Source organism: Rhodnius prolixus, unplaced genomic scaffold, assembly GCF_049639745.1.
Source record: "Rhodnius prolixus isolate KJV_2025 unplaced genomic scaffold, Rpr scaffold_1, whole genome shotgun sequence".
NCBI classification, from domain to species: Eukaryota; Metazoa; Arthropoda; class Insecta; order Hemiptera; family Reduviidae; genus Rhodnius; species Rhodnius prolixus.
This window is the reverse complement of record NW_027411581.1, coordinates 19649347-19665588: the sequence shown is the minus strand read 5'-3', so window position 1 is coordinate 19665588 and position 16242 is coordinate 19649347. Positions and strand designations below refer to the sequence as shown.

The 16242-nt window shown below is 30.8% G+C and overlaps 3 protein-coding genes across 3 annotated transcripts in view; 2 read left to right on the top strand and 1 right to left on the bottom strand.

Moving 5' to 3' along the window:
* The window catches only part of barc (RRM1_TatSF1_like and RRM2_TatSF1_like domain-containing protein barc), an 81350-nt gene extending 80933 nt beyond the window's left edge, over positions 1-417 (top strand). Inside the window, exon 9 of the mRNA XM_074133593.1 lies at positions 26-417. Coding sequence (XP_073989694.1) covers positions 26-224 — 199 coding nt within the window. The 3' untranslated portion in view covers positions 225-417. The remainder of the gene's footprint in view (positions 1-25) is intronic.
* A 1059-nt stretch (positions 418-1476) lies between these two features.
* Positions 1477-3623, bottom strand: Bet3 (blocked early in transport 3). The gene is made up of 4 exons (XM_074133651.1): positions 3401-3623; positions 2451-2645; positions 1785-1967; positions 1477-1686 (listed from the first exon to the last, which is right to left on the bottom strand). The coding sequence occupies exons 1-4, from the start codon at positions 3437-3439 to the stop codon at positions 1567-1569; spliced, it is 537 nt and encodes a 178-aa protein (XP_073989752.1). The 5' UTR covers positions 3440-3623; the 3' UTR covers positions 1477-1566.
* A 108-nt stretch (positions 3624-3731) lies between these two features.
* rad50 (DNA repair protein rad50) lies at positions 3732-16098 on the top strand. The gene is made up of 24 exons (XM_074133431.1): positions 3732-4110; positions 4195-4338; positions 5999-6114; positions 6184-6296; positions 6376-6528; positions 6730-6919; positions 7509-7702; positions 7797-8053; positions 8206-8345; positions 9087-9212; positions 9368-9461; positions 9545-9754; positions 9824-9961; positions 10049-10200; positions 11651-11853; positions 11980-12149; positions 13012-13212; positions 13323-13529; positions 13623-13796; positions 13887-14012; positions 14089-14275; positions 14670-14895; positions 14983-15111; positions 15438-16098. Exons 1-24 carry the CDS (start codon positions 3877-3879, stop codon positions 15478-15480), a joined length of 3927 nt encoding a protein of 1308 aa, XP_073989532.1. The 5' UTR covers positions 3732-3876; the 3' UTR covers positions 15481-16098.
* The last annotated feature ends 144 nt before the right edge of the window (positions 16099-16242 follow it).

Sequence of the window (16242 nt, the reverse complement as noted above, 5' to 3'; positions counted from 1 at the left end):
TTGCTATTTTTCTGTAAATATCCAGAATTATTGAATCTGAAGAAGAAAAACAAGAAAGATTAAAGAAATGGAGTTCATTTTTGGATAGCAAATCTGAGAAAACGGAAGAGAGCGTCAATAAAAGTGAACAAAGAGAAACTAACAAAAGCAACAATGAAGCTGAAGATTCTGGCAGTGATACGAGAAGCAGTGCTGGAAGTCAGGACGAAACAGATGAAGATTGAACACGTATTGTTTTAAATAAATAATGCGCTTGAATTTTATTTTTGTTGTACCATACAATGTATTTGTAGATACGATGGCATTCCTTCTTCATTTACAATCAAGCATTTTAGCTTTTAAAATAATTTGTATCTTCGAAAGACGCTATTGTAGAATAGTTATCGAAATAAACAATAAAATCATGTAAGTTTTAAAGTATTTTTTTTAAATTACTATCTTAACGGAAGTGAATGAAGTGGTGGAAACGGAAAGAGATAAAGCTGATTTTTTTTTTTTTAAATTATTTTCCTTCTTGCTTTTGAAAATGGAATTAAAACTATTTTAATCTCCCTACTCACTATGTCTTATCTAGACTTTTAATCATTTATGTAAAAGTATTGTATTAAAAGGCGGTTCCACCAAAAAGGGAAGGAACGCAGGCAATCAAAATGACCATTGCTCCCCAAACGCTGAAATATGTTGAGTTTCTAGTGATTATTCTAAAGGTCATGTGAAAGTCCAAAAGTAAATTTGGAGGCAAAAAAACACAGCTCAATCGAAGCATGTCATCAAGGATTGTACGTGAAATTCTCCATGCGCAGTTTTGGTGATTAATTCCCGACGAATCAACAATTACAATTAATTCCGCTAGAAGTATCATCTAATATGGACCACCAATCGATCGAGGAGCCCCCCACGTTAATTTGAGTGTGATTCCTCTCATACTGAACCACAAACTTGGCACTTTATTTGCATCCCACGGTTCTCCTAAAATTGGTTTTATTTAAAGGGTATTCACAAGTCGGATATTTATTTTTTTCTAGACTGACATTCATTGGTTGATCATTGTTACAGTTTCATAGCGTTGGGTCAGTGATCTTTCTTCTTGTCACCTCTCTTAAAGAAAATGTTTCCGTACCTCTAAGTCCATCCCATTCACCTTGAAACATTCATAATTTTTCACCTTCAGAAGATCCGTAATTACATTATACCGTATGTTTCCAGCAAGTGATCAAGAGCATATAGTAAGGCCAAGACTAGCACATTGGCTGGTGTTTTATCTGTAACAGAAGGGTCCATTTCCCGAAAATAGGCCAACAATTCCGGGAATTCATCGAGAAGGCGCAAAATTAACTTTTAATTTAAAATTAGTCCATTCTTAACCCAAATGTTCTTATCATAGGTACCAAAGTATTCTTTCGGATTACTCTGGATACCACAAACCTATTTAAAAATATTTTTCACGAATGGAATAAAAGTAATGGAAAAGAAACATGTACTTAAAAATTATTTAAATGATTAATTTATACAATTTCAAAAAGTTAAATATTTATTGCATCTATTCCGAATTAAAAATAAGCAATTTCAATCTTCACCAGCTGGGATAGCATCTTCCAGCCTCTTGATAAATTTTATTCTAAGCTCTGTACAGCTGTCGCCCTTCAACATATCTTGGACAAACAAAGATGTTACGTCCATTTGTACCTAAAATTGATGTGTGTCGTTAAGAACTATCTATCAACTTAAATAAATATTATGTATGAATAATCATTCAAAAGAAGAAATAATTAAATATTGCTAACCATTTCTAATGCACCTCTTAACACCCCAGTTAAAATATTGCAATACTTTAAGCCTAAACAGTGATCTGGGAGTTCAACAAATTCCGTTAATGGATTTGATTCAAATTGAAGGGAAAATTCATCTCCAGCAGAACTCCAGTTAGTAATTGTAGGTGTTACACCTAAGTATAAACGAAATCCAGTCTGTAAAAAATAAATTATTTGAAATAAGTAAAAATTATTTTAAAAAAAAAGAGCATACGATCTTTAGCAACATCAACAGCAATGGCTTCATGCACCTAGGGAAAAGTGAATCTAAACGAGATATCTAACTCGTTGAAAGACTGTTTAACTGCTACCCTACATCGGCTTAAAAGTGCCTTATTAGATACTATTGGCACTGTCTGAATGGAATAAGGTTGGTTACCCTCACATCCTCTGGTCAAATAGTTACATTTTGCTACTTATACAATATGGCATACTCAATTGACAATTAGAATACTCAAAGTACATGATTGCTCGGTAACCTCCATGACGCTGCGAAGGGGAAAAGCCTCCCTAATAAACACCACTATGTCATCAGCATATCCGAAATAGTGAAAGCTCATCTTGACAAATTCAGCTCAACAACGACCAAGACTAAATAAATACGCATAATTTGGAATATTGTTTTTAATAAAATACAACCTGAATTTTTTCAGCTGTATCTCGAAAGTCGTAACATCGTCCTGAACCAGTTTTCGCTAAGAAGTCTTCAATCAGACGAACTCCAATATTATAGCCCATTCTTTCCAACTGCTTATTAACATCTTCTACATTTTCGTAGTCCCTCATTAACTGAGATACTAATGCTCCATACGTAAGAGTAAAAAGTTCTGAATTCTGAAACATTTTAAAAAGCAAAAAAATTAAATTTCAAAATTATGCTTCCTTAGGAAAATGTTGCTCAGTTTGAGCAGTTTTCATTCAAGAAAAAAAAACAGAAAAGAGAATGAGAATATAAGATTCTATTGAATAGGAAGTGTAAAATAACGTACAAATCTAAAATAAAAGGAATAAAGTATGTTTATACTGAAAATGTCCATGAAAGTCCCAACATTCTCAAAAATATAACTCAGTTTTAGATGAGAAGTAATCGATCGCTGTTTAATATGTAACCGTATATGTGTAATATGAAAGGAAACGTAGAATCAAGAATTATTTCTCGATTTTGTTTAGTTCATTTGAAGTCTGGAAAATGAATCAATAAAAGTAGTTGTGCCATTTAATTACAGTTTGAAATCAGGAAATGTGAAAACTTCTTCACTATAAACCATAGTGAAGATCAAACCACTAGCATTTTACATAATCTATCCTTGGTAATCTCGCTCAGAGAAAAGCAACAAAAGAAATAAAGTAAAACAATTTGAAAGTCAACCTCTTTGTCAAAGGTTAACTTAGAGCATATTTACTTACAATCATAACTAATGAGGCATTACAAACATTTAATACCACAATGAAATGCATAATTCTTACATTCCTTTCAAACAAAAAAAGAGGTAACTTTTAAATGACTGCAACAGTTTTTCGACTTTTCTTATTTCAATTACTGTTATCTCTAGTAAAAAAGAAAATAGTAAAGAACAAATATAACTAACAACTTTCTTAGCGTCCAGTCTTGTGCCAGGTCTCGACATTGTGAAAGATATGACACCTTCTAGTAAGAAAAAACACCACTTTAACAACTACTGAACTCGTTTAATTTAAACTTTATGAAACATTAATGAAACCTCACTCTCATCATCGTTCGTTAAAAATAAAAAAGTCTTCTAATCGATTTTAAAGTTTGCGATTTTGGAATATTTTAAGAAAGAAAAAATGTAACAACGAGCTTGGACAAACATGGAAGTTTTAAATCACTTCTGATCATCTTTCATTATTGAACAATTAACTGTTCGTAAATTCATTCCAACATATCAGTTTCGATCATTCAGTTGATAAGCGGAATAACCTATTATAACCTTTTGCGTATATTACTGGCGGCAACTGTCTAGCTGCTAATTATTGAACGGGTGTTAGGGCGAACAATAACATAGTTTTTTACGTAGCGATTACAGTCGGCACTTGACCGAAAATGTCATCTCTGGAAAAGATAGCTATTCAGGGAATCAGAAGTTTCGGCCCCGAAGACAAAGATAAAAAAGTGATCACCTTTTTTCATCCGTTAACATTAATTCTTGGTGATAATGGTTGTGGCAAGACAACAATTATTGAAGCACTGAAGTACGCCACTGCTGGTGAATATCCAGCAAATACTTTAAAAGGGCAAGGTTTTGTGCACGATCCGAGACTAACGGCTGGTTCCGAGGTAATTTATCAATTTGGGCGAATAAATTTTCTTAGCTTATAAATTAGTAATCAATCTGCATTTTATATTTTTGTTTAATTATAGGTTAGAGGGCAGATAAAATTACAGTTTCGAGATGTGAAAGGTGAACTAATGGCTGTCCATAAAACCTTGCTAGCAACTCAGAAGCTGAAGAATTTACAAACCAATTCGTTAGACCAAGTCGTTAGTAGATTTAAAGATGGAAATGCAAGTATTCATAACATTCATAACCAATAATTCGGCGATAATTCTTAGGTGATACACCTAGGCTCCTCTTCCAACGTCAACTAGTTTCAAACAAAGATAATTAATTTCATGTCTTCATACCTTAAACATACCCACGCGAAGAATCCAGCTTCTGACCCTTAGATTTTCTCTTCCTAAGAGCCTCTTACAGCTCACTGACCGCCTCCGGTCAATAAAAAAAACTCAGATGTTGACGCGCCTTAAACATTTTTTAAAAAAACAAACAAAGAGGGAGGCGCCTATATTTACCATCTTATTTTCCGGAAAGCCCTCATGACTTGGTATCCAGAATAGAACGTTCTTAGTAGAAAATTTTCCGAGCAATTACAATTCTCTTTTAATGTTAGCTTCATATTTTCTTTTTCGGCATACATTTTTAGAAAGGTGTATACCTCAAGTCTTTCACCAAGAACCAATACTAGTGCTTTCTGCTTCAACACTCCTTCCATCCATTTTGGAGCTGACTGTGTAAAACAATAAGAGGTATCAGACCTCTCCTCTTTAATCATCCTTTAATTAATGCTGTAAACAGACAAAATAACGTACCACTTGTTTCAAGGAAACTGTGATTAGGAACTTGAAAATACTATTTTCGATGTTTTATATCAGCTGAGTTATCTATTTATCGTCTTATTAGGGGTGCCCTAAGATTATCCTATGAAATTGATAAGAGCAGATTTACGCTTCTGGTGATATATCATAAGCAGATCACGCATTTTGTCGCTACTTTGTTTACAAAAAAAGGTAATAACAAAAAGAAGAACAATTTTTTGAAATTGCTTGCAATTCTCATTTTTGGGTGCTTTTTTTCTCAAAATCTATTAAATTAAGTTGTTGCTGCTTTTTCGTGCAGTTTTTGACGATCAACCCTTACGCAACTTTCCTTCCGGACAATTTTGATAAAGATATTCTATACTTTTGGGCAGTCGAGAATCACTTATATAAAAAGTTAAAAACATTTCAGATTTCCTCCATGATTTATGGTTTCAATGTTGATATTTATTGGCTAGGTTCATTTAAAGTGTTCCTTCGAGTGGAAGAATTTTGTAGAAATTACTAATAACATCTGGACTATACACCTCACCAGATTTACATTTCAGAATACTGTTTGAATATCTTGTGATAACTAGTAAGAGCTTCAAAATAAGAGTGAATTACGTCTAAAATCGAAAAAATTACATTATGAGAGAGAGTTCATTTTTGCAAAATAACTATTTCAATTTGAGTGATCGATTTGGGGTGGAGAATGGTTTTAGTAAAAGCTCTAAGGATACCTTCTATGCTCCTTCTGGTACTTCTTTGGCTACTTACGCCCCTCGAAAGCGTAATACAGGTGTTACCACAGGAATTTCTGTAGCAAGAAATATGAGAAAATTTGGCTTTTCCCTCAAACCTTGGCCCAATTTTCAATTAGAATTATCTAGAGCATTTTGTCAGTTCAGATCTGTTTTATATGATTTTTCAGAACAGTTCTATTCACATAATTGTATCAGCAAAGTCCAAAAATACAATCGTACTTAATTTTTTAATTCCCTATTTACGCGTGTTTCATTTTTCACTTACAAATCCTACATAAGATGGTTATTTTAGAACTTCATCTTATTAATTTTTGACTTGATAGTGGTCATCAATTTCTGGAAGATGCGCTGATATTGATAGTGAAATGTTTTACTCGATGGGTGTATCTAAAGCTGTACTGAGTAACGTATTGCTATGTCATCAAGAGGAGTCTAATTGGTGAGTGAAAAATTTGTTCTTTCAAGTCCAATTTTATTTTTTTGAAATAGTAAGAAAGTTGTTTTGTAGGCCTTTAGATATAGGTAGCGTAGTCAAAGAACGCTTTGACGCAATATTTGGTGCAGTGAAGTACAATAAATGTTTAGAGCACGTTAAGAAAATTAGGAAATCGTATAATGATGGTAATTTAATTTTTATTTTTTTTTAATATATATGTATGTATCTTCTTGGGCTCTCAAAATAATCAAATGTTTGTTTCAGAACTTAAAGTGCTAAAAGCTGATCTTCATCACTTAAATCAGTATAAAACTGAAGCAGGACAAAAGAGAACTCGATTAAGTGAAACTGAAATTCGAATGTTTGAGTGTAATCAGAAAATTGAAACATTTTTATCCAAACTGAAGCCTATTGAAGGTAACAGTAAAGAAAATTATCACCTTATCTTTCACACCCAAGCATAATGTAATTAACATTCAGATATTTATAAACATTTGGCCTTCATCTTTGGGAATTTAGAGTACTAGATAATCCTAATGTTTGTTCTGAATCCTTTTTCTAAAAATATTTTATAATTATAAAATTTATTCATTAAATAGTCGTACTAATTAATTTCAGAAAAATTAAGAGATTTAGCTAGCAAAGAAGATCAGATAGGTCAGATGCATACTGATTGCGAAACCCAGAAAACAAAATTAGCAAGTGTCCGTAGTACAATTAAAGAATATAAAAACGCTATCCAGTATGAATTTAAGGGTTCTTTAGATGAATTGATTGAGGCAATTCAGAACTTTCAAGATGAGTTAAAGTAAGTAAGGTTTATATTCCAGAAAGATCTTATTATTAATTTTGTTTCTTCTTATGACGATTTTATTCACCATTCATGGCAATGCAGCACTATTCCCCTTAGCTCTCACCTTTTTAATCACTAACCATCAGGGCTTTGCCTTAGCCAATTTTCTTTTATAGTGGCTCCAGTATAATAAACATATATCTAGGCACAATTAATACCACGCTTCTCAAATGACTATGCAATTTTTTATCACCGTCCAATTATGTTTTTTACTTATATTAGTTCCATTAACCTGATATTTAAAAATTCACTTGAACAAGTTTTTCATAAAATTCGATTAAGAGGGGATATGGTTATAGATTCCTTCGAATGTGTTAAGAATTAAATATAACATAAACGAGTTTAAAGAAAATTTGAGTGTGAACTTTAAGAATATAATAAAAGAAAAAAAAAAGTGTGTAATGAGTCAGATTTTGTTTAATTCAGTGAGTGGACTTGGCGGTCAAATTAAGTCAACTAACAATTTTTTTTTTAAGCTATTGTTAGGTTTATTTTATCAAATTCTAAAGCAATTTTCATTAAATAATAATTTATTAAACCTTAGGAATAAGCAAAATGAGTTGGAATCTTTAGAAAAACAAGGAGAGTCTACTATACTAGAATTAAAACGAAATAACCAGCTTATCAGTGAAGAACAAGTTAAAGTAGGACAACTAATTCGCGATTCAGAAAAAAATAAAGAGAGAATAGAAAATAGGAATTCAGCTATGTTATCTCTTTCAGAAGATCTTCTAGTTTGTACGTGTTTTTATTTGGACAATTTGTAAAAAATAATTTAAAATTAGCTAATTTGAAATAAAATGTAATACAAATTGTATTTTTTTATGTATAGCTACTTCTGTATCACAATTAAGTCAGTCTGATGAAATTCAAAGAGTATTCCTTTCATTAGAAAGAGGTGTTTCCGGAAGAGAAGTTGAGGTTGAGACGCTGAAAGAAAAACAGAAAATTGAAACATCGAAATTGCAGCAAGAGATTGATAATTACAGAGAAGAAAGAGCGAAAGTTGAACAAAATGTTGAAAATAAAAAAATTCAACTACAACAAAATAAAAGAGAATTGGATAAATTAAAAGCCGATATTTATGAGGTAAATATTCTTTTCAAAAATCTAAACATTTTTAAACATAGTTTGGCCATATATTACAGTTAATAAAACAAAAAACTTTATTTGTTACAATAATTCAGCCTTGTTTTTTCTAATAAGGCCATTTGTTTCTTTATAAGTATTTATTCTTTTAGGTGGATCAGTCTGCAGAATTATTAGGTGTTTTACAGAGTAAACTAGACAGAGTCAAAAGGGATCTTGAAGATGTAACTAAAAACAATGATATGGAAGCCTTAGATAACGAAATTAAAAATGCTGAACAAGAACGAGAAAGGTTGTATTTGATTATTTAAATTTAGAATCTACACTTTCCTTACTGGCCCTAAAACGTTAGAACCACTTCCGATAAAAACGGAAAAATTTGGCCAAACCGTAAAACTATAAATATGATTTTAGGTACCAGAGGTTGTAGTTTTTCATGTACTTTGGAACTGTTAATCGCATGAATTGCCAAGTTGGAGTCATTGTTGATTGATCGGTGGAAAATGTTTTAATGGCTGAGTTACATACTGTTGAACTAGTAGCAGATGAAAAACTTAATATGTGTAGTTATATTTATTTAATTTTGTTTTGTTATTTAAACTTTTAAATCGGCCATAGCCATATAAGGATGCTTTAATTAACATAATTAATATACTGATAACGATGAGGATTCTGTACCACTTTCTACCCTAACAGCAAAAATAATAGCTATAGGATTAAAATGAGTTTTTCTTAAAAATTTTATCTTGTCATTCTGGACAAATGTAATGAGGAAGAGATTACGCTTTATGGTATGTGCACTGTATCCTCACATGGGGAATCTGGGTTCACAACCATTTACCTGTCCGTAGATTTTCTTTTTTTGAGCCTATAACAAGTTTCCATTCAATCGTTTGGCTGTTATGAGACAACTCTTTCGGCAACTAGAGTTCGGCAGTGCAGTGAATCGGTGCCAACATTAACGCGTCTTAAATTTTGTTTAAAAAAAAAGTATAAATGCAATAAATTTATTTAATCAAAATTTATTTGTTAGACATGAAGATAATCTTGGGGTCCTTGAACGAGATATCCAAAATTTGCAGATAATAAGTAGCGTTCAAGCTGAATTAGATGTTCATAGAGAAACCAAAGCTTCCAGGGATGCAGAAATCAAGAAGTTGTAAGTATTAAAATATTAATGTTTGTTTTCATTTTAAATATATTTCAATTAGAAATTACTACAATCTTTTATCTTTTTACTCATTTTCCTTGGTTTATTGTTTACACATGTAGTATTATTTAATTAATATTGGTAATAATAGTATATTTCAATAGGAAAAGTCGACATGACGCATCATTGAAACATCTTCTAAAAGAGATTCCTGAACAAGGCATTAAATTTCAGTTGGAAGCTTTAATGGAAAGCCTAGTAGGTTTCTTCTGTTTATTAAATAGTGTTTTATAATTTGTTTTTTATTATTTCTTAATTAATTTTTAATCAACTCATTACAGGCTGATGATATAAGAGGAAAGACTGAAGAAATTAAACAAAAAGAGAATGAAATTGCAGCGTTGGAAGCAGAAAAAAGACACATTGCAGAAAAATTGAAAAATGCAAAGCAAGGATTAGAGGCTGATGAATTTTCTATCACTCAGGCTTGCAATGGGAGGGATTATGATGAATTTGTTGAAGAGTTAGGAAATAAAGTTCAAGAATTGCAGGTAAATCTCATAAATTGTGTTGCTTTAACGTACGATTTTTTTTATATTTATTCTATATTGTGTATTTAGGATCAAAAAGGAACTTTATCGTCTTCAGAATATATGTTTAGAAGATATGTACAGAAACTGCAGAAGCAAGATCCTTGTTGTCCTTTGTGTCATAGAGGGTTTCAGCAGGAAGAAGAAATTACCAAACTCATATCTGAGGTAACGTATTTCTTAACGGTATAATTTTTTTAAACAATTAAATTTTAATCTTCTTAAAATTAATTTTTAAAATAAAAATATTTGTAGCTTACACTGAAAGTTAGAGAAGTACCTTCAAAACTCAGAACAAACAAGGAACAGTTGGATTCTACACAAGAAAAGTACAAAACATTGCTTCAGCTTAAGCCAAAATATGAGAAGCTTGCAGTTTTGAAAAGTATTGAGATCCCACAATTACAGTAAATATTATATTTTTCAATGTTACATTTATGTTTATATAATATATAATAATCATTTCCTCATCAAGAAATCAATGATACCATAAGGCTTGAAAAACTTGCAATTTAGCTCATAGATTCCTCTTGGACAAGAGAAGAAGGTAATATTCTACTTGCAATTAGACACATAAGTTAGTCTTTAGTGCTGACCTCGCTAAGAATGGGTTCCCCAAAATTCCGTGCATTATCCCCAAAACCGGGACATAAACTCAAAGCATAGAACCATTGTTTCCCAAAGAAACCTTTCATATCTCTCGGAATAGATGCTAGATAATTCGGAGCTCATCCCCGAAAATAGCGACACAGTTACAAAGAGTGAATAAAATATTGCTTTTCCTCCCAGATGTCCCTTAACAACCTTTGGTTATTGTTTCTTTGGTTTTTGAAATTGTAGTTAGGTCCGCGAAATCTAATCAGCGAAATATAATTACATTTATTATAATTACATTATAGGTAACAGCTTATTTGAAATATGTTTTTAATTAATACCTAAGGTTTTAAAAACCTTCATCTTTAATCGCGAATGAAATTAAAAATCGTCAACAATAATGCAAATTTTTGTAAACTGAACGTCTCCTGAAAGTTTAATATTTCTGTGTAGTGTCACTGAACTGTATTTTTTTCTATCTATCTTTGACTACTTGGACTTAAAACATAATGGCGACACAGACTTGCTTCTATTTCATTATTTGTTGTAAAAACTTCAATTTGAGTTTTATGGTATAGAAGCTTGATAAAGTGATTTCAGAAAGATGATTAATGCGTATGTGGAGATTGCTTTAGAGTGTCATAAGCTACTTCTAGTTAGCTACCAGAAATATCTACTCAAGATTCGCGTTCCAATCATGCTGATGGCAGTGAACATCCTCCGAAGGTTTGGTGTAGCATCAGGCTTCAGGTGAAGAATGCACAAATGTTTCACGTGTTTGAAGCGGAGATTTGATTTTCACAGGGATTGGTCTGGAAAAAACTGTGTTATTCCTCATGGAATTACATAATTCCTTCAGACTATCATATTCAGTTTAAACGTCCGCAATTTTTGTTGACGCAGTGACCTGCAATTAGTCATAGGGGCAGAGTTTTAAAGTTGCTGTTATAAATCTGAGGGATGACAGTTCTTCATTGCGGGCTCTAGACAATCATCTAACAGTCTGGTTATCTTTTAGCCCGATGAAAAAACTAGGACTGTTTGCAGGAAGATCCTAAAAACTTAATCTGAGGGTGGATTGAAAGTATAACAAGCTAGAACTAGAATAAGCTATATAGAACAAACAAGTCGTGGTGGAGAATTCAGTGACCTATATTTGTTCTTTACTGAGATTTACCCAATTGAACTTATCTTTGTTTTTCTACATTATTAGAGATTAATTTCATTTGTATCTTCCATATTAAATGATTCCTTTTTTTTTAGGGCCCAGTTAGATAAGAAAGAAAAAAAATTACTTCTTTCAAGAGAAGTTTTGAACCAGTTAAAATTAGATATAGAAGGTCCTCAATCAGATGAAGCTGTTGCCAGAAGTATGCAAAGTGATATTGTTTTATTGGAGCAGCATTTTGTGGAATCAAGACGATTAGGCAGAGAAATACAAAAATTGGAAGCAAAGTTGCCTCCTGGTACTGTTGATAATTCAAACTGAATAAAATTAATTGAGAGTAAAGCAGATAGATGTGTAAAAAATAAAAGTAAAAAGTTAGTGGAAATAATGTAATTATCCTGTTCAATTTAGTGAATTTTTGCAGGTAACAAAAGATCTTTGCAAGAAGCTTTACAGGAGCAGAAAGAGATAAGAACATCTCTACAAAGTTCCAAACGTCTACATGACTCTCTCTTAACAAAGCGTAACAACATTATTACTAAAAAACATCAGTTACAAGAACAAAAAAATTCTTTGCAAGAACAACAAATGAAGGTATTTTTTATTTTGAAGTGCAGTTAAAAGAAACTAATTTTCTGATTTTAGTGTTTTGTATATTTTTTTTTAATTCGAAAATATTTCTGCTTTAAGTTAGTGATAAATATTCTGTTGGATCTCTGGAAAGTGGACCACTTTTTCTTACTGCAGTGATTAGATTTAGTTTATCTTATTTAATCTTATGACTTTGCTAATTGCAAAGTTTATAGGATAATTAAATTAAACTTTAATTCATCTCCAGAGACGAGGTTAGTCGTGCTTCCTCTAGCAACCCCTGAAATGAATGTTGTCTGACAAAAAGTTAAAATAAAATCGATAGGTCTGCTTATACTGGTAGTTCGGATCCCAAAGCAAAATAAATTTTTGGTGTTTTTATTGTCAAGATTGCAATGCAATTATTTCTAGTATCACACTTCCGTCAAATGTTTATTTTCAAGCTTAGTAGTTTAGTAGGCAATACTTTTAATGAGATTAGTAGGTGTACAATTATTCAATACATTTAACAGAACTTTTTGGAGATAAACGTACAGATGCACTTCAGTTGCAGAGCACCACACCAAAATTTCGCAAAAAATGTTTTCTTTAAATCGTAATTCTAATTTGAAATTTCATCTTTATTCTGAATACAAAAATCTATTATGTCTGTCTTTACCTCATGTAATTGCGACTTTATTCTTAGCAGATTTTAGCCTTTTACCTGCTATCATTTTTCTCTAGAAAACAAATCTCGTAAGCAGCAGGCTAAAATGGATAGATCTGAATCTATCTTAATGTATAAAATTTATCATACTATACTACAAACTTTTAATGATTTTTTTATGAACAAAGTAAGTATCACTATTGATTCTGTTGATTCTAGATAAGCGGTAATGTACAAATGCGCTCCCAATTAGCAGAGCGTCGAGATGAACTGGAAAATGTAGAAGTTATGCTTCAGATGGAAATAGAAAAAGGAATTGAAGATTTGGCCGGAGTTTCAAGACAAGTTGATCAAAGTTCGCGACAGATGAAAGCATTAGTATCTTCCAATTCGTCTACTCTTGATGCTAAAATATCCGAAGTAATTAATAATATATCATTTACTTTATTTTGAATATTAATTTAGTAATAACATAAAAAAAAAAACTTATTCATATTTTCTAAAAACTTTTTAATGTGTCATGATTTCAGATAAGAAAATTACAGCATCGATTGGAAGAACTGAAAAAGTTACATAGAGCAGTAATGGAATACGATGCTTCTGGAGGTTCCAAAAAACTGGAAGCAACTCATCAGTCACTGTCAGCGCTTCAAAGAACTAATGACGCACTCCAACAGAAAAAAGATAATATTTTTGATAAACGAGATAACTTAAGAACTTATATTGCTTCTCAAAAGGTTAACGCAGACAAAATATCTTCTATTAGCAAAATAATTATAATTTCTCCCAGATAATAATTTATAAGAATTTTATGTGGCCATCAAATTCAGGTAAGAGAAAGAGAACTTGATGATAATATGAAACTTAGGGAAAAATTACAAGAAGAAAAAGATCTTATGAATTCTGTAGAAAAATTAAAACAAAAATTGGGAAATTTAGATTATTCATCACTTCATGAAGAAAAAAAGAAACTAAAAAAAGAAGAAGAAAAGCTGTATTATGAGGTTAGCAGTTTCACAAAACTTTAAATGATTTATGTTGAATATAAATGCTTCATGTATTAAATATTGTTATTAAATTTTCATAAATTTCAGAAAGGGCAAGCTGAAGGTAGTAAAAGAGAACTACAACAAACAATTGCTAATATTCAATCGGATTTGAATATGAATCACTATAAGAATGCTGATAAAAATTATCGAGATAAAAATATTGAACTGATGGTAGGTTGCTGTTGGCATAAATAAGTAAAATAAGATTTTGATGATTATTTTCGTATCAACATGTTGTTTTGTAAAGGTTACGGAAAAAACGGTGGAAGATTTAAATTCTTACTTTAAAGCTCTCGACTGGGCAATGATGAACTATCATAAGAAACGTATGGAGCAAATTAATACCATTATTAGAGATTTGTGGAGAAAGGTTTATTCTGGAAATGATATTGATACCATTGAAATAAAAACAGAACAGGAAGAAACTGTATCAGGTATGTTTTATTTCTTTGGAAGTAGAAACAAACAGACCAATTTATAAGGATTCTCAAAGTTCTTCTAAGGTAGTTCCAAGAAGTAAAAATTATAAGATAATGTAAGACTAATATTTTTTCCTTAAAAGATTTTTTTTTTTTTTTTGTCATTACTCATTGAAAAAGTTTGTTTGTTCGTTTTTTTGCTCAGTTTTTAAGAAAATCTTCTGTACGTAAACATAATAATTAAAACTCAAAACAAAAAGTAAATTTTTTTTCTGAATCTGCTGCAGTAAATTCAGTTGTTCTGATTCCTTTATTCAAATAAAAAATGAATGATTCACTTTTTGATTTTTTTTCGAAAATAGCGTCAATGATCTTCTTTAAACTTCGCCCTCACCTTTTATGTTTTCAGCTGACAAAAGGAGAGCATACAAGTATCGAGTAGTGCAAGTAAAAACAGGAACTGAATTAGATATGCGTGGAAGATGCAGCGCTGGCCAGAAAGTTTTAGCATGTCTTATTATCAGAATAGCATTGGCTGAAACATTTAGCTCAAATTGTGGAATTCTTGCCTTGGATGAACCTACTACTAATTTAGATCATTCGAACATAGTCAATTTAAGTTATGCATTGGAAGAGTAAGAACTTTTATTATTTTTAATTTCTATATTCTTTAAAAATGAGAGGAAAACAAATTTTTATTTATTAATGTTTTATTATTTTAGAATAGTAAGGACACAGTCAGCTAGAAAAAATTTTCAATTAATTGTTATCACGCATGATCAAGAATTTTTAAATATTTTATCTCGAGTTTCTACAATTGATGTGTATTATAAACTGGAGAGAAACAATGAGTAAGAATGTTTGTTTTTAGTTCTTCTTCATTTATATGTTCTAATCATTTAATTAAATTGAAAAACTATTAAATGAGAACATTAGTAGAAGGTACAGCCCTTTTGAAATAATTTTGTATACAGTTTATATTATTATTTATTATTCTCCATGTACCTTGTGTAAGATAGGAAGATGAAAAATGTAAAAGCTTAACTTTTTTTTATGAAGTAAGAAGATATTTGTAGATGTGGATGGAATGCTTGTGAGCTTTCTATGCTCAAACCAAACTTATTTTATCCTAACGTTTAAAACGCTAAACTGATAATTATTTTCTTCTTTGTTTTAGGGGATTATCTCAGGTGTCTAAAATACATATTGGACCCAACTAATTTTTTTTGTTGTTGTTGATTATTAATCAGTTTGGATGAAGAAAACTTCAGCAAGGAATAATAATGTGTTAAAAAAATTTATTCAGTTATGTTAAAAATACATTTCTTTAACCTTATAAATGCCTAATTTTTTTAATGTTCACATATTTCAGTGATTATTATATTATTATGTTAATGTGTAACGCCAAATTTAATTATATCATTCCATTAAAAAATTAATTATATTATTTTAAAATATCAATGAAGAATTGTTCACTGTTTTTGGTGACTGATTCATTAATATCCAATAGGAAGAAAAGAATAATGTTAATATCAGTAATTATTTTTTATTTTGCCGAGCATTCGACTTAGGGACTAAGTCATCATAGGCTGTGGAACATATTTGACAGTATAGTTATAACAATTATTATAACTTAAATGGAACATTCTCTTATATGACTTGAAATGCATGTAAATGTTCATGTGTTTAGTTTTTTGTGGACCGATTACGTGAAACCAATTGAAGAATATTGTGTAGTAATAACAATTTTATGTTAAATTTATAATAACAATAACTGTAATTCGGAAAAATGTAAACTGAAACAAAAAAATATAATCTATAAAGTTCAATTTATTACATTCCTGGCTTGCAATAATTGGTTATACATCTTGTTTAATTTATAATATATTTAATATATTTATCTTGAAAAACGCATTTTGGTAAACTTGAAAGTGACAGGTCCACCAGTCTGCGTTAAAAATAATTTCACATGTGTTGATCTG